Below are 21,978 nucleotides of genomic sequence, written 5' to 3'. Positions count from 1 at the left end.
TTAAAAATACTACTAATATATTTTTTGTTAAGATTAATTGGGATAATAGTAGATAATTTAAATATTATTGCAAATAGGATTAAATAACTACATTTGTATTGATTTTAAAAAAGTCACATTTTTAGTACACTGCCATCACTAATAGAAATATATAATAATTGATATAAATATATACTATGCAACATTAAATTGAAATATATACACTACATAACATAAACAAGTGTACACTACATAACATAACATGCAACGTACACAATCAAGTCACAAATTTTATGGATTACGATCTTTGGAAATAGTTAAAAACTTAGCCAATGTTTTACTAAGTAGAATTAAATAACAAAATACACACTCTAAAATCTTGTTTGATAAAAACAAACATGACCTCCCAAACATCCTGATGCAACTAATGGCAAACCAAAAGCAAATCTAGCAGTTAAAACAGGAAAGTTATGAAATGTTACAAAATTAATTTCTTCTAAACAACATGGCTTATTGCCACTGTTAGGTTCATTATCACATTTCTTGTTGAAAGCAAGGAACCTAAGACTATTCCCAAAAGGAGAACAAATTAAACTTCCATCTTCATTAAAACTTAATTCTTTGATGTAACCAGGAGCAGCACTTGGCTCTGAAATGAAGTATTTTAGGCGATTTAAACCTGTTTCTAAAAAAAAAAAAAAAAAAAAGGTTAATCAAGTATCAGAAATCTGAATAAACCTAATCACTACTAAATTTAAAAAGGAACTTTAACTCAAAATAACTTATTGTGGCCATTACCATTTTTATCTTTTTCTTCAATATCATGAACAACTGTCCATTCTGTGTTGTCAGCCAGACTTGAATATCTCGATATTACATTTTTGCTATTTGGATGAGATTTTACTGATGTTATGCACCATGGGTTACTATTTAGGGGAAAGTCAATTAAAAACTCTACTCTGTTTCTCTTTCTTGTTTTAGTTTTTTTGGGAGCATTAGGCTGTTCATTTAGAAATTTCTGAAGTTCAAAGTTTGCATCAGTTTTTAGAAACTCTAAATCGATATTATATATAACAAAGAAATGCCCAGAAGTAGTTGCAGCAATGAGTTTAGAACAATCATGGGTTAACTTTGTTCTTGTTAAGTATTTAATATCTAAAACTTGTTCACTTTTCACACAACCATCTCTTTCAAAATTATTAATGTTCCAAACTCTTACAGTATCATCAAACCCTGAAGAAATTAAACAATTTGATAGAGGCATGTAAGAAACATCTTTTACCCAGCCAGTGTGACCCGTTAGAGTAGAAACACGAGATGAAAGCTTGCGAATGTCCCATATTGCAATGGTTTGATCATCAGAAGATGTAGTAAATAATCTTGAATCTAAAAATGTTAGACTGTTTACACCATCTGTATGTTTGGAGTCTACAGAATTTGTTTTTCGATAACTCAGAGGATCAAATACATATAGTTCTGACTTAGCACCTGCTGCAATTAATATTTTATTATCCTTTGAGAATTCTATGTTATATATTGCTTCACTTCCATAACATCCTTCTTGTGTGCAACATGATACTTTTTCAGCAGACTTTATTGAAGAAAAGAGCTTGTACTTTAATCTGTCTTTAGAAATAGTAGTACCGATTTTTCGTTGCAACTCAAAATTTATTAACTGATAATTATGAGGTTTACAAACTATTCTTTTCTTTTCACTTTCAGTTTTTGGCTTTTTGTTCGGTTTTTCACCATCAATATCATTAAAATAGTTATTTCTTTTGGTCTTAGGCATTATTATTGCATTCCTACGATGTAATTGTATGACCACCTATTAGTCATTGCATTGCAACATTTGATAACTCACTAGTTCTGTCGTATCTCCGTTTGGTAAGCAAAAAAAAAATAATAACTTCATCGATTTAAATAATCCGGTTACCGGAAAATTCTGCTTCGTCGATTTTTTTACTTTGATTGACGTTTCCCGTATAAATAGTATGGGTGCGGAGACCCCGAACTTGGATCCGAGTAGTTATCTCGAGTATGACCTGAATTAAAATATAGCGGGTAATTACAATTGACAACTAGAGTTCAAGCATGAATATTTGCACTAAAGGAATTCAAATTTCAGCATTAGCAAAATTAGCAGTAGTATAGCCATTTTAAATCGGAAATTTCATTCAGTAACTTACTATTCTCATCTCTTTCATCCAGTAATTTTCTATTCTTTCATGAACACTAGCTGCTCTATGTTGTTAACACTTAAAATTGTTTTCTTTTGCAGCTAATTTCCCTCCTTTGTTTGTATATGTTGCTCCATACCTTTGTGAAGGTATGGAGCAACATATACAAACAAAGGAGGGAATTACTGCAAAGTAACCATCATACGGTTGGCATTACTTTGGCAATTGTTGGCACTTCTTGGATTAAAGTATCCTTCATCAATTTTTGTGTTGTCTCCAAGAAATTTTCTAAGGCGGAAATTTTTTTTTAGGTAGTGTCCTGTCAAGCTTATGTAAGAATGTTTTGTTCTAACACTCCAGATATCTGATTTTTTTTTTTTTTTCTTTCAGTTTTACATTTAATTAGACGTAATACAATAAAGTCCGTGATATATGCTTTCTTGATGCAATAAAATCCGTGATATATAGACTAATTTAAATGAAAACTTGGTATCTGATAGAAGATCTAATGATCTTGTCGCCAGAACCATAAAAAGTTATAATAGAATGTAACTTAAGTCATATTAAGGCAATTCCTTCAAGCCCATCTTTTTCTGCATTTAATAAGTCAATAATTGTTTTTTTCATAATTCTATAGATTTCTGGAATTGTTCTGCAACTCAGTGTTTGTGCTTAAATTTTATTGTATTTTAGGTAGCACTTTTGAGCATGCTAATGAATGCTTCAGCCTTCACTACTAAAAATGGTTTCATCTCATCTACCAACCACCTATTGATGTCTGTGATCAGCCTTACTTGATGAATATTATCCTTATCCCAGGCCTTTTTGATCTTGGCCTTCCTCTTTTCCAGTTCTTCTGCTTTGCTGTAAATTCTTTATGAAGCTCATTGCAGGTGGCTTTATCATCATTGGTTCGGTCATCTGAAAAGAAAAGAAAAAATATATTAAGTAAAGAAAAAAATACACATTAACCGAATTTTTTTTAAAAATTACCCGACTAGTGGGTAGTTCCGCATTTTGGATTGTTCCTCATTTCGGGTAGTTCCGATGATCGGGTAGGAAAAGCGGGTAGCATATTAAATAAAAAATAAATTAAAAATTTTTTTACTTACTTTTATATTTAAGAGGTAATAGCACAAACTTTAAAACCAATTAAATTAACTAATCAAAAATTATTACTTACATGGAGTATTAGTTCGACTTTTGGAGTAGGTGGAACTAATAAATAGAAATAAAAGTGATATTAAAACAATTGAAATAAGATAAAATTAAAAAAAAAATGCAATAAAAAAAAACAAAAAACTAAAATACCCGATTGCGCGAAAATTTTGGCCTAATTATTTGGTAAATAAGCCGGGTATTTTATTACCAGATTTTCGGGTACTTCTACGGATAGTACTTTGGTATATTGTATCGGGTAAGACCCGACCCGAAGGCTAGGGTATCGGGTACCTTAACTTATTAAAGCAGTTCGTTTACGAGTAGCCTCGGGTACCTCGGGTCGGGTTTTCGCTTTCTATATATACATATACTGGGTCGGGGAGGCAAGTTCAAACTGTAACGTTGCAAACACGTTAAAAGTTGCTTCGAAAAACCTGCCCTGTTCTACATAAGATTGATATCCTTTATTTAACTGCAACTGAAAAAATGCAAGTGTTTTTAATACATTAGAGCATTAAAACATTTTAAACTAGATGCTTTTTTGATCATGATAATCTGTATGTTCTATTGCTAAATAAAAACTAAATATACATATGATACTATAAAAACAACTGTTATCTTTAATTGAAGGAGATATAGATGCTTTCAGAATGTTTGCTCTAAAATTTATTTTTATCTCCTACGGACACACCATTTTACTTTGATTCGAAACATTGAAAAAGAGATTGAAACTGTTAACTATTAAACATAATCGCAACTTTGTAAGATTAGCAAAATATTGATAATCGCAACTTTGTAAGACTAATAGAACAATAAGCTGTTTGTTTAGAGGGCTTCTTGTATCAATATCAAATACTGTACTTGGCATAACATACTAGACCAAAAAACTCACCAAGAGTTTTCAAAGTGATGCTTATGCACTTATTTTGTCAAAATCACAAATTTTTGATGAAGTTACTTAAAAAGATAAAACTTTAATAGCAAAAATCTTCACATATTGTTATTTTAGTTGGGCAAAAACCTGCACAACTGAAACGTTTGCAGCAGCTACTGCTTTCTACGCTAAATCAAGTTGTATAAAAACAGATTTGGGTGAGATAACTAGAAAGTTTACTGAAGAATCCAATCCAAGAATATAAAAAAAAAGTATTGAAAACGCCAAACCTGAGCAATTATAATGGAGAGCAAGCTCAGTTACCGAGAGTTCATTGCAGCTTGAGTGATTTATAATACCAAATCATAAGAAAGAAAAGTATCTTTCTGTCAAAATCCACATTATTTAAGACTTAACGGTGCTTGGTGCCATTGTTAAGCCAGCTAATTTATTGTAATGTAATTTTTTTTAAAACCTCACATTCTGAGGTTGTCTACCTTTAGAGTTGGACAAGATGGTTTGAGAAAATAATGCATTTGGGATATAAATTAAAAATTAATAAATACCAAGTAACATTAGAAAAAGAAAATATGTTTTTGCTTTGTTTAGCAAAAAGTTGAAATTCTAAATTTATTTAGAAGTGAACTCAGGCTTGTTAGTTCATGTGCCTGAGGCTTTGGTTTACATGATTGTAAAATTATTGTAAACGGATACGTTACAAGTTTTGTTAAAGTGTGGCTAATACATGGTGTAAAATCTCAAGGATTGAAAACTGCTCCTTTTACTTTGGAGAGACTATGTATTTAACTGGTGCAAAATAGAAGAGTGCCTAAGCTGCTCTACCAACAGAATATATAATAAAAAAGAGGTCTGTGGAGAGAGCACGCGCCAATAAACTGACCATTAACAATAATAACAATAATTAAGTTACGAATGCCACATTTAATAAAACCCATTTACAATAATTAAATAATAAATATTGCTTTCAACATGCTCCTTTACAATAATTAAATTATTACTGTCACTTTTAACACGTTGTAAAGGTCTGGATTCTGTTCTGATTCAAGTAAATCATAAACCACTACTAAAAGGATCTCCAAACCTTGTCTTTTGTGTGTGTTGCGCAGCTTAAAATTATGCCATAATTTCGTTGTATGAGGTCCTACGAAAATATTGGTCTTTACTTTGGCTTCATATAATTTAGGAAAACAGTTCTTAAGATTTTAAAAAGCTTCGAAATCTTGACGAACAGCATTAACGAATTACTTTATAAGACCTATTTTTATATCAAATAAAGTCATCAATATTAATACGCGTTTGTGCTTCACAATTTGTTCCCATTTCACATTCTTTGTCTAGAACCCTTTTAAGCCATAAGTACTCTTGATTATCCACCTTATCTGATTATCAACAGCACTTAAGGCTTAAGAGGTGTTATAACAAGTATCCTTGTTTTTGCTTGTGTTGTATAGCTGTGTCTGCTATACAGCACCATAAGCAAAAGCAAGGATTTTTATTTTAAAACCTTGCTTTTCCATCAGAAAGCCAATCATGTAAAAATTCCCTATCACTAGCTTAGTGTATTCTTTCACTTTAAACTGATTACTAATCCACACCTAAACTTAAATTTATTTAAGAAATGTTACATTGATCTAGCTTTAATAAATTTTGTATTAAAAAAAAAGATAGGTATATTGTAGAGCTCTGAGAAAGAGCTGCGCTAAGTATTACTAGATATTGGAGTATGAAACATGTCAGTTGATATTAGCTAAGTTGTAAGCTTTTGCCATATGGGTCGTTCTTATTCTACGAGGCACAATTTGTGTTACAAAAAATTAAGCATCAGAGGCGCTGAAGTCTTTTATGTACGATATTACCATCAACGATACTTTGAAGTGGGTATCGGAAAAATCTATCCCACCGAGATCGGTGACCAATTCGATATCGGTAACGGTATCGTAGGACGGGTATCGTAAAAAATGATCGATCAAGTGACTACAATCCAGTGATGCTTATAAAATATCATTTAAACCGATTTCATAAAAAATATATATTTCGGCTAGGAACCTAGCGTTGCACAGAACAAAAGAAGATATTTCTTCTGGTAAACTATGTTTAATGACAAAAGGATTCTCAAAATTTAAACCGTTCCACAGTGGAAAATAAAGGTGTGTTTCGGACCAAAAATCGATAACTTTTTTGTTACTAAAAATAGAGATTTGAAATTTTGCACAAATGTAAAGTAGTATATGACGCTTCTTGTGAAATACTCTTTATAAGAATTTTTTGTAATACAATATTAAAAATAAATAAATAAAAATCAAAAACTTCAAAATTGGCAGTTAGTTAATTTACACTTTAACACAATGCTTTACAAATATATGAAAATACCTTAAAATTATTAAAAACTACGAAAAATACATAAAGTGCTTACCTACTAATTATAGAAATATTTAAGACAGTTTCTTAATAACAATTTTTAAATAGTTGTTTTTATGAAATAATGTATAGGTATATTAAGGTGGTACCAGGGTAAAGGTAACTTTTTAACAAGAAATTGAAAACTATTAATAGACTTTAGCTCTTTTCTATTAATGAACAAAAAAAAATATAAAACAGTAGCCAAATAAAAAAATTTTAGTGATAACGTCATTAATTATGCGCATAATTAGTGTTATTTTACCCCCAAACCTTCTTATTCTTTCATCTAATATAACTAACTCAAAAAGAGTCAAAACTGCTTGAAAATTTGAACATGAATTCTTTAATGTATTTAGAATGTTGTCTATGAAACAGAATTTTTTTAAACATTTTTAATTTTACCAGGTTGACATTCGAACTTTAAGATATAAAATTAAGGGAAGTTTGGGACAAAAGCATGATAAAAATGAATTTTAAATAAAAAATAACAAAAATTTGCTTCATAGACAACATTCGTAATATGTTCATCTTTAAATCTGCAAAATTTCAGCCCATTATCTATTTTCTATGAAAAGTTATTTTTTCTGAAAAATTGAGATTTAGCGAGATAAAAAGCGTTTCTAAGGTCGTTGTTATGAAGCAAGAACCAAACTGCTCTTTAAAAAAAGGCCAAATTTGATTAAAATTAAGAAGATTTTTGACTTTTTGCAAAACGCATATTGAAATAGGTAGATTTAAGAATTCAAAACATTAATTTTGGTATTTTTCAAAATTTTATCAAAAATAGCCGTTTTTTACCCTGGTACCACCTTAAAGGTACTATATCATAACTACATAGGGACTTTCAGTTCCTGAAATCAGTTCGTTGACTTTCAAAAGCTGCAGAGTATCTTCATCAAGTTCTTGCACATTTCACGCAAAGAGTTTATTTGGCTCTTTACTTCATCTACAATGGCTTTAGTTTTCTTGGAAGTCTCTTTGCAAAATTCAATGCATATAGGTCAACAAAAACGAACATATGAAAGTGCCGGATTTTGCCAAACAACTGCGCCAGTTACTTTATCAATTAGTTTGATAGGCACCAAAGAACTAGTAAACAAATTTGCATAAGAAATAAGTTCAGATTCCTCTGGAAGTTTCTGCTTTTATTGGCTTTGGCCAGAGGAACCATCACAGCCCCATTTACTATATGAAAGTAAATGCTTGAATTCAATACTGTACAGAGAATCTATGGTCAAAATTCTAGCTACAGTGTGATCCAATAAATCTTGCAGTTCCAGAATTTTCGCATGTGTGTTCGTAATTTCTATTGCAGAAGATGGTGGATAGCAGGTCTGTTTAATTTCTTGAATTTTACAATATGGTGGGAATATGGAACAGTTTCGTTCATTTGTCACCTTCCTCATATACAAATATTGTGCTTTTGTTAAATCTAAATCAATAAACACGCTGAGTGCTTCTTCATCAGTTAGCATATTTTTCTGGCTTGCGTTTTCCATAAAACTCGATGTTAATTTTTTTGTGTCTTTATCAGCAATCCTTAATGATTCCACAAGTTTTGCTTCTGCTTCTTCTCCTATTGAATGCAACGCCTGAAGATATGTATTAAAGATATGCTCCATCGTTTATTAAAAGACGGAATAATGTGCCTTTAAATACCACTAATGATGAAACACAAGTTGTCCTCAGAAAGTTGATAATTTTCTTTTAAAATTGTTGACAGTGCCTCAACTGTCATTCCTCCAGCAATATAGGAAAGCAATAATTTACATTTCAAACACTTAAAAGTTGTCATTTTAACGAGTCACAAAAGTAACTTAAGTAATATTCAATAGTCAAACGAGTCGGTTTAATTTCCACTGTGAGTTTCTTATACTGATATAAATGTTTCAACTCTTTATATATTGGCAGTGTACATTCACCACAAAATGAGTGCAAAAATAAAAGAATGCCATGGTATCAATAAAAAATTGATAATAAATTAAAAAACATATACCAAGCTATTGTTATAAATGAACAAAATTTGAAACCACGATAAAAAGCGGTTTTCTGTTTTTTTACTTTTATCACTCTTTTCTCGATAATTTCGGAAACCGCACGTTTCTGCAACTCATTCTTATACATGTTTTTAATAAACACCTAGGCTACAATACTACATTAAATGTAAAGCGTGGGGAAGCGTGGGTAACTACCAAAAGTCTCAGTGAACTTGAAGAATATTATTTTTTTTCATTTATTTTATTGTTCAAATAATTACTCCTAAACTGAACCATATAAGTAAAAATGTATAACTTTCTTAAAATCTCCATAACATGAGCTTTTCAAAAATGTATATATACTTATTCCTAGAAAGTTTTATAGAAAATTCACTTTTAAAGTGATGAAGCGAACAGGTTTGAAATGAACATCCGCAAAAGTAATAAACAATAGGGCTTCAAATCTTTTATTTTTACATAAAATTATGTGAAATTCCTGCATTATAGTAATGATTGACTATTAAACTATTAAATAAAATTGAAATATAATGATAGTAGCGACATTAGTAAAAAACATTTATGATATGCTGTTGCTCTACAATTTTCCACTGTGCGTTCCCGTGTAAAACAATAAGCGGTAAGTTCATGAAAACTTCAACGGAAGAGAACAACATTTAAAAAAAACCTTGTTTTTTTTTTTTTTTTTTTTTTTTTTTTATTAAAACTCTTTTTATTTTCTTAAATTTATTTTCTGTTTTAAATTCAATTGTCAAATAATCATGATCAATTCAACTATAATGCTTTCTAGATAATCTGGAAAACACCCAAAAGAGTTCACTAAGTCACTATTATGCCTGAGCGTGCTTATATACAATAGTATTACAGTACCCAGCATATTGTGTAAAAACAAAACAAAATAGTGTAACCCTTTCCTGCACCCATAACCCTAATACTTTTACACCCACCTAACACTAAATTTTCATCATGCTTCATAAACAATCTGCATTGAACAGCAAAAAAAAAAGCTTTAAGAACATATCTTTAATAAATGACCTCAAGAATGTCACTTTGATATTCTCTGTTATGTTTTTGTTCTTTGTAGTATTATAAATTGTAATACTGTTACTTTTAACTGTTACATGTTTTCGAAATTAAGTGCAAGTAGAGAAAATGTTACACAGAAGAGCATCACATGCTGGCTCCTGGTATACAGATTCAGGTATAGCATTTTTTGAGTATTAATTTAAGATAATTTTTCATAAGTCAATTAATATTCATTTTGCTTGATTTTTTATATCTTTATTAGATAAGACCTTAATATATGTTTCAATAGCAGTAGTTTAGAAGCATGAAAGCAATTAATATAAATAAATAATTGTGTTCTTGATTTACAAGGATAAAAGAAAAATTTTTGATATTCTTTTCTTTATACACACACACACACACACACACACACACACACACACACACACACACACACACACACACACACACACACACACACACACACACACACACACACATTTCAATCTGTTTGTATTAATTATTTAGAACATTATTTAAGATTTGTACATCAAATAGTTTAAAAAAGTACTCTCATATCCAGAATATCTAAAGAGTTATTAATTTAATTTGTCCTGATATTTGTAAACAAAAAGTGATTACATTTTAATTTACTTGAAAAACTTTTAAAATCTTTTGATTAAAATACTATACAAAAAAAAAACTACAAATTTATCAAAAAAACCTAGAATTTTTTCAAAAGCTTTTCAAAATCTACAAAGGTTCTACTCATCTTATTTTTTTTGAAATTAAGATGTGTAGAAACATTGAAGATTTTGTAAATTTTTAATCTATCAACTTTGATTACACAATCCAAAAAGCATGCATTAAAAGAAAATCTTCAAAAATAAACTTTTCAGCAAATTTAAACTTCCTTTTATCAATTTTGTAACAATTTTCTAAATATTTGGCTTTATTAGCCTCAAAAACCATTTATGGAAGACAAAATTGTTGTACACATTTGGCTAATGAAGTTTCCCAATGGTCTATATTTTCCCCTGAAATTAGTGAAAAAATCACCCGCTTACTGATTGGTAAGTTATGTCAGTGATAAGGTAACAAACTTTTTGCCATAGATGTTATTATATGAATTTACAAAACAGTTAGTAAGTACAGCTGTTTCAGTATTGCTGTATCAATGTGTAGTGTCAATTAATAATCAATCAAGTGTAAATAAACTTTTGTCATATATTTTGTGAGCATTATGCCTAATTAAATCTACATTTGGGACAATATTAAATAAAGTATATTTACAATCAGTGTTATGGTGTAAATCCTTTCAAAGTGAGTAGTAACAAAGGATTATATGCATTTGTTATAGCTGCTGTTTTAACTAATTATTTTGTTGTTTTTTAAAAAAAATAGCAAATTATTTTTAAGCAGCTGTTTAATTAATTTAAACAGCTGTCTTAATGTTCAATATTTTTATTTAAATTTTCATAGTTGTTATTGGAAAAACTCAAATAAATATTCATGAACTAAACCATAATAACAACTAGAATTGAGATGTCCTTCAAAGCATTTAAGGCTAACTCTTAAAATCAGCTGGTTCTTACAATCTTTTGATTTATAATATCCTTAAGGAAAATTCTTTAAGGATATTGCAGTAATATTCTGTTTAAAAGCCATGAATTATTTATTACTTTTGATCAAATGTAAAAAAATATTTTAAAAATAAAATTGTTGTCATTGAGGCTTGTCCAGTTTAACCTCCTCGTTTAACGTTTTTCACGAAGAGCAGTGTCAGCAACCATTTTTTTGCAAAGAATTTATGAAGATAAAAGATAAGAGTTGCTATTTTTGTGTAAGCTCTTATGTGCACTGAGATGAAAAGTTGTTTAAAAAAATTTCCAGACGGAAATAAGTGGGACAGACTTCTAGTATTGATATCTCTAATGTAATCCCAATGTGTACTGTTACTTTTCAAAATGTTTTTTAACGTAATATTTTCAAACACAAGAAGACTAAGTTGAACTTGTACACTTTTTGAACAGTTAATTAATAATGATCTTCTCTGGTTAACATGCCACCATCATTTGCTTGAACCTTTATTTGTTAATGCCTTTACTGATTGTATTGACTTGTTGTCTGTTTGGTTTAAATGTCATGGTTATAGTTAGAAAAACAGCCTCTGTATAGCATATACTCCATAAAAAGTAGTTGTAATATGAGAAGAAGGAATGTTTTTGAAGACTTTTTCTAGCAATACATTTAAAAATGAATCTCACATTCTTAAGCACAACTAAGATTGATGTTTTAAAATCCACGTTTCTTTTGTCAATGGCAACAAATAAGGAATTTTCAACTAAGATTCACAACCTTTCTTTTGCTAATGAGGTAGATGATTATCTATGACTGAAGAGATATAAAAAATATTTTTTGCAAGTTGTTGAGTTGTATTGCAAACAGTATTAACCCAATTGAACATTTTTGGAAATATTTAGATTGATAGCTGAAAGTAAGTAAACCATCAAACAAAAACATTTTTTGTGTACAAACTTAGAAAACTTGTAAAATAATGCCTGTAAAATATCCTTCTTAAGCTCATAGATAAAAGTAACTGAGTGTTGATTGAATTAAATTGATTAATTGATGGTATAGAAGGAGGGAAAAAAATTTTTTTCTTTTTCTCTTACTGAATTGTGACTGTTCCATCAACTTCCATTAAAGGTTTTTAAAAGTTGTGAAGAACTACAATTAAAATCAAGGTGAAGCATTAACAACTACCCACCATAAAAATTCTGTTAGTTTTTAACTGTAAATTTAAAATTTAAAAAGCAAAAAGCAATAGATAAAGAGGTATTCTCTTTTTTTTTGGCAACTACTATATATATGTATATGAATGCATTTTTGTATATGTAAAGCTAGGTAGGGAGTAGTAAATGTATATGCATTACATATTCCAAATTTAAAAAATAAGTGCTTTGTTGAAATAAAATTTTTATATTCTTTATACATGATAATGTTTTAATTAACACTATAATTTTCTTAGGTCATCAACTAAATTTGCAGCTTGAGCAGTGGCTGGGACAAGTAAATGTGAAATCAGCACCTGCTAGAGCTTTGATATCACCGTAAGTTTTGTATGTTTTGCAAAAATGTGTTTACTTAAGAATTCTTTTAGTAAAAATAAAATTTTATTTAGGTTTTTTATATTAAATGCTGTGTTGAGTGTCTGGTTTTAATACTTTATACAAATTAATGCAATGTTTACAATACTTTTACATATTCAGTTTTCATATCAAGGTAGGACATTCAGCAACTGAGAAATTAGAAGCCTAATTAGAAAATATATAGCATAGGTTTATATTAGCACATAGACTTTGTTAGCAAACATAAACAAACAATCTCTTATAGTTATGTTGGGTAAATTCTAACAATAAACTGATGTCAAATGAAATCTATAAGAATGCTTCAAAGTGAGCTATAATTTTGATTAAAAAAAGTTTATTATTTCTTTAAGGCATGCTGGATATACTTATTGTGGTTCTTGTGCTGCTTATGCATACAAGCAAATAGATCCTAAAGCCATGTAGGTTACACTTTTTATGAAAATTTTATTTAAATGTATCATAACCTAACAGTAAGAACACACCATATTGGTTATAGATCAAATTTAACACTTCATTTCTTTTTGCTTCAATTTTTAAAATTTTTAAATTGAAACCTTTTTTGTGCACTGATGTCAAAACTAAATTGTGAAGCATCAACATAATTCCAAAAAAAAAAGATCTGATTAGTCTGCGAATTACTGCTGCACTCTGTACATGTATATCATTTCATCAACTGGCTTCTAGCCAGTTACCTAAAATATTGATGTGTTTTTCTTCGCAGAGCCAGTTGACGAATTTTTTGAGCTATATCCTAAGTTTTTATGACCTTTTTTGAAAAAGTTCTGTTTTAAAACTTCTAAATGGCCAATTGTTTTGACAGCGTACAGAGAAATATCGTTAAGATTCTGGTTCTGTCACTGACACTTATAAGCATAGTGTTTGAAAAACTGATTGTAGATCTAAAGTTTCTAAACTGAAGGCATTAAGTTTTATTGTCATCTGCTTAGGAGCCTGAGCCACTTTGTTTTCTTTAATATGAACTTCTTATGCCATTTGTTTGTTTTTTCTTTCTTGACAGCATGTGATGCTTTGTACATTCATATGTCCTTTTAATGGATGATAAAACCCAAATTACAATTTGTACTTGATTTAATCAAACATTATTGTGTAACGAGACACCATTTTAAGTAATGCATTTTTGTTTTAAGCAAATAATCAAGCAGTTTCTTACTGTAGCTGGTTCTTAAATTATGCAGATGAAATGGTGAACTCTTCTTTTAAAGTTTATATATTAGTTATTATAAATATATAGTAAAAATCTATAATAAAACATGAAAGTAGAAAAGTAAGCTTGTGGTTAAATTACAGATTTTTTAAAGAAAATGTTCATTGTAAAAAAAAAAAAACATTCTTGTGGTCAAATTACAGTACAAATTTTTTAAAGAAAATATTTATTGTATTTAAAAAAAACTTGTTAACTTGAAAATCCATTTTTGTTTCAAACACACCATGTCCAGTTGTTAATTGTTTTTTTTTTTTTACATTTGTTATCTCTTTTTTTCATCAGTTTTATGTAATAAACATCCATTTTAATAAAACATTCAACAAATACATTTTCAATCCAATCAAGAAAACATGACCAAGAGACTCTTAAGAAGTTTAAAAATCAGCTAAAGACAATTTTCAATTGTTCATCTTAAATTGACTATGGTTTATGTTTAGTAAACGTGTTTTTATTTTGGGCCCATCACACCATGTCGCCTTACCTGGTTGCGCTATCACACAGACAGCTGTGTATGAAACCCCTCTGTACAATTTAAAGATTGATGATAAAAGTAAAAATCCTTTTTTTTAAAAAAAAAAATTTAAGGCTATTTTTTGGGGTAAGACTTTGTTCATGTTATGATTTTCCTTTTACATGTAGTAAATAAGAAATTGCTGCAAACTGGCAAGTTTGAGTTAATGAGTATTGAAACAGATGAAAATGAGCACAGTATAGAAATGCAGTTACCCTTTATTGCTAAGGTAATGGAAAGGTAAGCATTTCAATAAAAATCTTATTTTTATATTGAATTGGGAAAAAGGGTGCTTTTTTAATTTTTTTAAAATTATTTAAAAAACTAATGTGGTTTACAATTAGTTGAATTTTTAATAGTAATAAAGATAATTTCACAGTGGTGCCAGTATTAGTTGGAAGTACAAGTCAAGAACAAGAGCACAAATATGGCATAATCTTCAGTAAATATTTGCAGAATCCGGAAAACTTGTTTGTCATATCATCTGATTTTTGTCATTGGGGCAAGCGTTTCCGTTTTACACCATATGATAAAACTAAAGGAGAGATTTATGAATCAATAGAAGACATGGATAAAATGGTAATTTAACATTATAATGTGGCTTTTATTTATGCAAATGTTAATTTATGTTAATATATAAGTGATAACTTTAAATCCTGTTTTATATATCCCACACAAAGAATGGTTATTAATATAACCAACTTATTAAACGTAATTTAATTACTAAACTATGAACTTTTATTATTTATATATACCAGGGCATGAAATATATCGAGCAATTAGACACCAGTTCTTTTTATAAATATCTTGATAAGTATTCTAATACCATATGTGGACGACATCCAATCGGAATTTTACTCAACGTAAGTAATTCAAAAAAATATTATATGTTTTAAATGAATATCATGGTGCTTATTCTCGGGTCATCCAATATTGTAGTTTAAAATAGTATTTTTTAAATATGGCGAATTGGGTTATTATCTAACAGGATTCTATCAGACAATGCAAGTTTTTGTTGAGATTCGTTTAAAAGGTTTTTTAAAAAATAATTTCAATTTGAATTTATTTTATTTACTAAAATAATTTTGTTATTTCGTTTTTCTTTTTCAGAGAAACGTTTTTTAAGTATAAAACATATTGCCTTTTATAAAACTCTTCGACCTTTTTTTGGTACTGTTTTAGTGATTTTTTCTGTAACCTAACTAATAAAAGAATTGTGCAAAAGTTGCATCGTTTGACAGGGCCTTTAGAAATTCTATTTAAAACATTTGTTAACAAAACATTTTCTTTTCGTGATACTGTTAAGTTGAATAAAACGGTAGGATGTTTTGCAGGATTGCAAATCTTGTTTTTGACTGTAATGATTATTTTTGCTTATCCTAATTGTTTTAAGGCAGTAAATGAGGTGTGTTCTTCGAATGCGTCCTTCAAGTTTCATAACTACTCTCAAAGCAGCAAATGTCGTCATTTCGAAGACTCGTCAGTAAGTTACGCTGCCGGTACCTTAACACACCTGTGATTGGTCCATACCAAACTTAATTTAGATTTTTGAGTTTTCAGATTTATGATGGTCAGCTAGGTCATTTTGAGAAAAATTTGATAAGTGTTAATTAAACTGCTTAATGACAGGCATAGGTCCTGCATACATAAAGTAATTTTATTTCTATATCTTAAAGTAATGCAAGTATATACAAAAACTTATTTGAAGGCTATTATCTCTATTTCTTTTTTAATAAATTGAGAAGAACCATCGAATGACGATGAGAAACTTGAATTATGCTCTTCCCGTGTTATGTGAGTTTATTTAGTCCCGTGATAACTGTAAACGTTTTGGTAATTTTCAATTTCTCATATGTCACCTTAAAGCTTTAAAGTAATTTTCGTCAAACGTGTTTTGATCTTGTTAAACTTACCTCTTGTCATTTATGGAACTAAATTAGCATCATGTTTCCATTAATATAGTTTTCACTTTTGTGATGCAAATGTATTTTTTAGCGAGACAAATAGTTAACATTTAGATAATAGTTTACTAGAAAAACAATAGAAATTGAAATACACGCTGCCTAAACATAGTAATTATTCGCTAAAAAGAGTATCTTAATATTAAAGAAATATATAAAAAAAGTATATTTATATAAAAGAAATAAAAAGTAAATTTATATAAAAGAAATATGTAAAAGAGTATATTTTCATTACTAAAAATGTTTTATTTACTAATGTTTTAATTACTAACAAAATGGTTTAATTACTAATTCTTAAATTAACTATAATTTTATAATATTCGTATTTACATTATTTATAATATATTATATATACTTTATATATAGGATAAAATGTGCATATAAAAACGTTCGTAACAAAAAATTGTATGAAAATAGAACTTTATTAAAGGTCTTTTACAAAGTTAAAACGGATGCAAATGTTTCATGGTTATTTCTATAAATGTTGCTCTTAAGGTGGAAAACCCCTCAGAAATATGAAATTTCTGAAAAAAAAAATTATTTTCTTGTTTTGTGCAAAATTTATCAGAGAATCACCATCTGAAAACCATTTTTGAAAATTCGCTATAGATCTTCATTAAAAAAGATTTTATTGAACCCCAGTATTTTAAGCTTCCTTAACAACGGCAATTTTTTTTGCCTTAACTAAAAAATAGTCCAATTTTACTAAAAAATAGTCCTATTTTTTTATATGAAAAATATATCTTATCAAGTAAACTGTATTTTCCATTGTTCAAAACAACTTGAGTATAAAAACAGTTACTGGAAAGCTCATAAATATATCATAAATCTTCTATAATGGCTAAGGCTTGCAGAGTTAAACAAAAAGCTACAAATAATAAAAGGAAAAAAATAATTAATGTAAAAAAGAACTTAGTTATAAATAATTTTGATATGGATGTAAATATGGAATCGAATATTGTAGATATGAACATAAATGTTACTACAAGTGTTGAAGATGTAAATGTAAATATGGGGAAACCAGTTGATTTTAACTTTGTTAATTCTGATGAAATATGTGCTTCTGCTAGAAAAGTTAAAAAAATTTCGTCATCAAGACCAAAGTTATCTAGTAATATAATTACTGGATCCTGTTTTTAGATTTAGAAACTCTAAACTCTGTAGTTTCTACCCTTAGATGTCCAGAATGTATGTCATCTAAGTTGTTTCTTTCTGAAAATGAAAACAAGAGAATTGGTCTAGCGTCTTGTCTTTATGTTAACTGCTGTGTATGTCATTATTCAAGAGAATTTTATACCTCAACATTGAATATACAAAAAATTTTTTGATATTAATACCAGGGCTGTTTATGCTATGAGATCATGTGGTCAAGGCTATTCTGGATTCTCAAGATTTGTCTCATTAATGGACATGCCTAAACCAATGACTGCTAATAATTATAATAAAATTGTTATAAAACTAGCTAATGCAGTAAAATCTGCAGCTGAAGACACTATGATGGATGCTGTTCAAGAACTAAAAGACTTGAAGAGTGATCTTATTTTAAATTCTATTCCAGACCATGTGCCCAATGTTATTGATGTTGCACTTTGATGCAGTTGCCCATTTTAACATTGGTTGACAAGCTAGTGTTTTAGTTTTAGAAAAATGAATTTAAGACCTGGAAAGTATTTGTTAGAAGGATGTTGGAAAATTAATCAAAAGCGGTTATACTTAGCCATATATAAAAACACAGAACGAGCAAAGAAACACAGACAAGTAGTTCGTGGAAAAAAGAAGAGTCGATATGACAAATTTATTGAAAAAGAGCAAAACCCATATCAAACTGGTGCATTTTAAGATTTAACTTTTTTTATTATATAGAGATTTGGATATTTATTTACACTATTTTGAAATTTTTTATGTCAGCATTTTTAAAAGCTGTTTTTCTCAGATGTAGAGTTTTTAAGACGCCGACCAGTATATCTAAATAACTAAAAGTGGTGTTAAGCTAAAATTTTAAGTATGAATTTGTTTGATTGTCTTCTGTGATTTAAACGTGACAGATTTTTTATCCAATATATTAGCCTATTAAAAATTATTATGAAAAATCTGCTTCGTTCATATCACAGAACTACCTTGTTAGAATAAGTATGCAAAAAAGATTTTGTTAAAATTGTGTATATCTTTAGATACATTGGCCGGGGTCTTTTAATATTTTGGTGTTTTTGGCACCTGCTACAGCTACCATTTTATCCAAAAAAATTTTTTTTTGTTTTTTTCAGTTAATTTTGTTATTTACTTTATGTATATGAAGTTAAATTTATAAAATATTGATATTTACTCAAAAAAAAATTTTTCAGGGGTTTTCCACCTTAAACAAAATGAATGAGTCAAGAGTTAATTGCAAGAAAAACAACGTCATTTTTGCGTTGAAAAAATTTTCAGCAAAGTACACTATTTTTGTTGAATATTAAATGTGTTAATGCGACAACAAATCTAACTGTTTTGAAAAAGTATTCTAAGATAGCAAAAATCTTATTATTTACCACTTGTAAACTCTATGCACCTTCATTAAAAACGACATCAGCAAGTTCGTTTGAAATTTGCCGAAGTGGCAATTTTCAAACGAACGCATCGAGTGGCATAAAGAGAGAAAAAAATATTCTGTAAAAATTCGGAGAAAGAAGCTTCATTAGAATCTGAAATAATTACGTTTTAGTAAATTAAAGTTGTTAAAAAAACCCATTTCCAAAGCAACAGCATTTGAAAACTGTTTATTTACTATATAAGTTTTCTATTAATAGTCACTAAAACTTATAACAATCATGCATGTTGCCTCTGATTAGAAATCCCACCCTCAATCTCTTTCAATATCTGTGTTCATCTCGTTTCCAGACACCGTAAAACTACCTTATTCTAGAAGAGCAGAGATCCCCACCCTTTTAGCACCGAAGAGTATACTGAACTACAGGCGATAATTTTCAATACACTCATCGGTGGTTCTTAAAGACAAATTTATACCGAGTCTTAGTTTATCATTAAAATAATCTAAAAAACAATATATTTTATTTATGTATAACCTTTATGTGCCCATGTAAAGGTTATAAACAAGTTAACGCAGAATCAGTTTCATAATTAATATTAAAAATGAAAAGTTAACCATTTGCACTGAATATCAGTGACTAATGCCATTTAGGATTGTATTTCCCGTTCGCAAACAATCGTAAATAGAGTTCGTGCAAATGACGGAATACTATTTATTTAATAAAAACCGTTTTGAATTTGAATTCTTTCCAATTTAATTAAAGTTTAATTTCATACATAACAATTCCGTAACTAAAACTTTTCGCTTTAATTTGATTTTATTATTATTTTTTTAAATTTATTTATTTCTTTTTAATCGCATTAACCCGACAAGATGGTCTGCACCCGCGGTCGAAAATCAGCTTTCTTTGTAATTTTGAGTTGAACTAAGCCCAGGACAATTTGAACGTCAAATTGTTCATAGTGTAGTTAAACTTTTGATTCCGTTTTTTCATTTTCCCATTATTTGTATTTCCGTTCTGACGTTTTTCCGTTTTGATGTCTTTCCACATAGCGCAGCGGGCCAAAATATAAAAAATCAACATTCAAATATTGTTTTATTTTTTTCTTAAAAAAAAAAAAGTTTAAGTATATGAGTCTTTAAAAAAAACCTTTGTGTGTTTTATACTTTTTACCCATATTTTCCTATATTGCAGTCCACTTTACTCTAAACTTTAATTTATGTAGGACGTTTTATCTATTTTTTTCATATCGATTTATTTAATTTATAGTTAGACGTGAGAGTGTTGGCGATTTAGGTATATGAATCTGTACTTTGTCAATAATTATTAAAGGAATAAAAACCTCTGATTTTTCTACCTTCTTCAATCGACAAAGTGCAATAGGCCATACTATCTAGAGTTGCTTAAAAGACAGGAAAAAAATACCTTTTACTTTTCTACAGCTGTTTTTTTAATTTTTTTCTCCAAAAACATCCTCCATCAGGGCAGTTTTTTTTTAAATGCAGGTAAAAACATCCTTTTTTTAATGCGTCAAAGTTTTGTAGAATATTTTGTAGAATCAAAAAATTACACAAAACTACCAATGTCGCCCAACTGAAAGTGCCCCATTGTAATTTAGACGACGCAATTTGTTGCATTTTCCGAAAAAAATTAGTTTTTTTTTACACCATTTAGCTGATTTTTAAACTTCTTAAGAGTCTCTTGGCTATGTTTTTTTGTTGGATTGTAAATGTAATTATTAAATGCTTTATTAAAAATGGTTGCTTATTACGTAAAACTGATGAAAAAAAGGGATGTTCTTTACGTAAAACTGGTGAAATAAAATGATGCTTGTTACGTAAAACTCTTCCAAAGTTTTGTGTATACATTTTTTTTTGCTTGAATTTGTGTATTTTTTTGTTAAAATCATTTACTTAAAAAAATGAGACAAACTTTGTCTTACTTATTTTACACATATTATGCTTATTTTGCAAACTGATTATTTGCGTCACTTTGCTCCTACAACATATGGAAAACTTACGTAGACATTTAGATAGCTGAATTTAAAAGTGCTAAAAACTGATATCTAACATTTCACACGGCAGTAAAACTTTTCTAGTGGATCCAAAAACAAGCATTTGTGTATTTTTTAATCAATGGTAGAGTTTTAAAGAAATCAAATCAAACATATATATATATATATATATATATATATATATATATATATATATATATATATATATATATATATATATATATATATATATATATATATATATATATAGATTGGTCTGAATCTGAAGTACAGATTTAATTTGTTGTATGCTTTTATATTTAAAAATATCGTTAATTATATTCTGACTGATTGCCTGCTTTATTTTATTCCATTAGCCGATGGATTAATACAATAGACGTACAGACAGTCTATTACAATTACTAAACACAAAAAAGCTTCTTTATTTACACAATTTAGATGTGCAGATAATTAAACAATAAATGTAAGAAAATATTTTATTTCAAATAAAAAATGTTTTGTGATTTTTTCAAATTGTTTTAGCAATAAAAAAAACAAATATCTGAAAAATTAATTTATCATAAAGGTTAACTGATGTATTGCTACGGACTGTAAAACTGGCTATTCTAAAGTCAACATTTTTCCCCCCTGAAATAGTGATTTAAGAAAGTGATGGATATATTTTGTAAATAGAAAAGATTGGGCTCCATCAAATAATCAACAATCTGTAAATTATTTAAATAAACTATTTTAAAAATTTAGTATTTATGGAAAAAGATCTTAAAATGAAATTTCCTCCTTGTCCCTACTATTCAAACAGATAAAAAAAAAAGTGGGTTATTAATTTTAAGAGTGTCAAAGTTGCCTATCAAAAAACCAACTTTCTGATATTTTGGGAAAGATGAGTTAAATGATATCTAAAGTTTTAAAAATAAAATTGTTAAACTTGATTCATCAACAGAACAACATTCTTCACAAACATTTGCATTCAAGA

At 28.6% G+C, this 21,978-nt stretch overlaps 2 protein-coding genes across 3 annotated transcripts; one reads left to right on the top strand and one right to left on the bottom strand.

The window, feature by feature from the left end:
• Positions 1-76: 76 nt before the first annotated feature.
• Positions 77-1,891, bottom strand: LOC145183364 (DDB1- and CUL4-associated factor 10-like). The gene is made up of 2 exons (XM_080058701.2): positions 778-1,891; positions 77-664 (listed from the first exon to the last, which is right to left on the bottom strand). Exons 1-2 carry the CDS (start codon positions 1,769-1,771, stop codon positions 351-353), a joined length of 1,308 nt encoding a protein of 435 aa, XP_079914827.2. The 5' UTR covers positions 1,772-1,891; the 3' UTR covers positions 77-350.
• Positions 1,892-9,668: 7,777 nt separating this feature from the next.
• On the top strand, positions 9,669-16,572 carry LOC145183423 (protein MEMO1-like). Of its 2 annotated transcripts, none has more exons than XM_080058771.2 (8): positions 9,669-9,810; positions 12,646-12,727; positions 13,117-13,185; positions 14,429-14,541; positions 14,631-14,742; positions 14,862-15,081; positions 15,261-15,365; positions 15,896-16,572. In XM_080058771.2, the coding sequence occupies exons 1-8, from the start codon at positions 9,762-9,764 to the stop codon at positions 16,019-16,021; spliced, it is 876 nt and encodes a 291-aa protein (XP_079914897.2). In that variant the 5' UTR covers positions 9,669-9,761; the 3' UTR covers positions 16,022-16,572. The 2 variants fall into 2 exon arrangements, with proteins under 2 accessions (XP_079914897.2, XP_079914898.2); XM_080058772.2 differs by having other exon boundaries at positions 15,900-16,037.
• The last annotated feature ends 5,406 nt before the right edge of the window (positions 16,573-21,978 follow it).

Source organism: Hydra viridissima, unplaced genomic scaffold (genome assembly GCF_058129835.1).
Source record: "Hydra viridissima isolate aposymbiotic clone 2 unplaced genomic scaffold, HvirCarnegie_v1 scaffold_4, whole genome shotgun sequence".
NCBI lineage: Eukaryota > Metazoa > Cnidaria > Hydrozoa > Anthoathecata > Hydridae > Hydra > Hydra viridissima.
The sequence above is the reverse complement of the archived record's forward strand: the minus strand, read 5'-3'. Positions and strand labels throughout refer to the sequence as shown.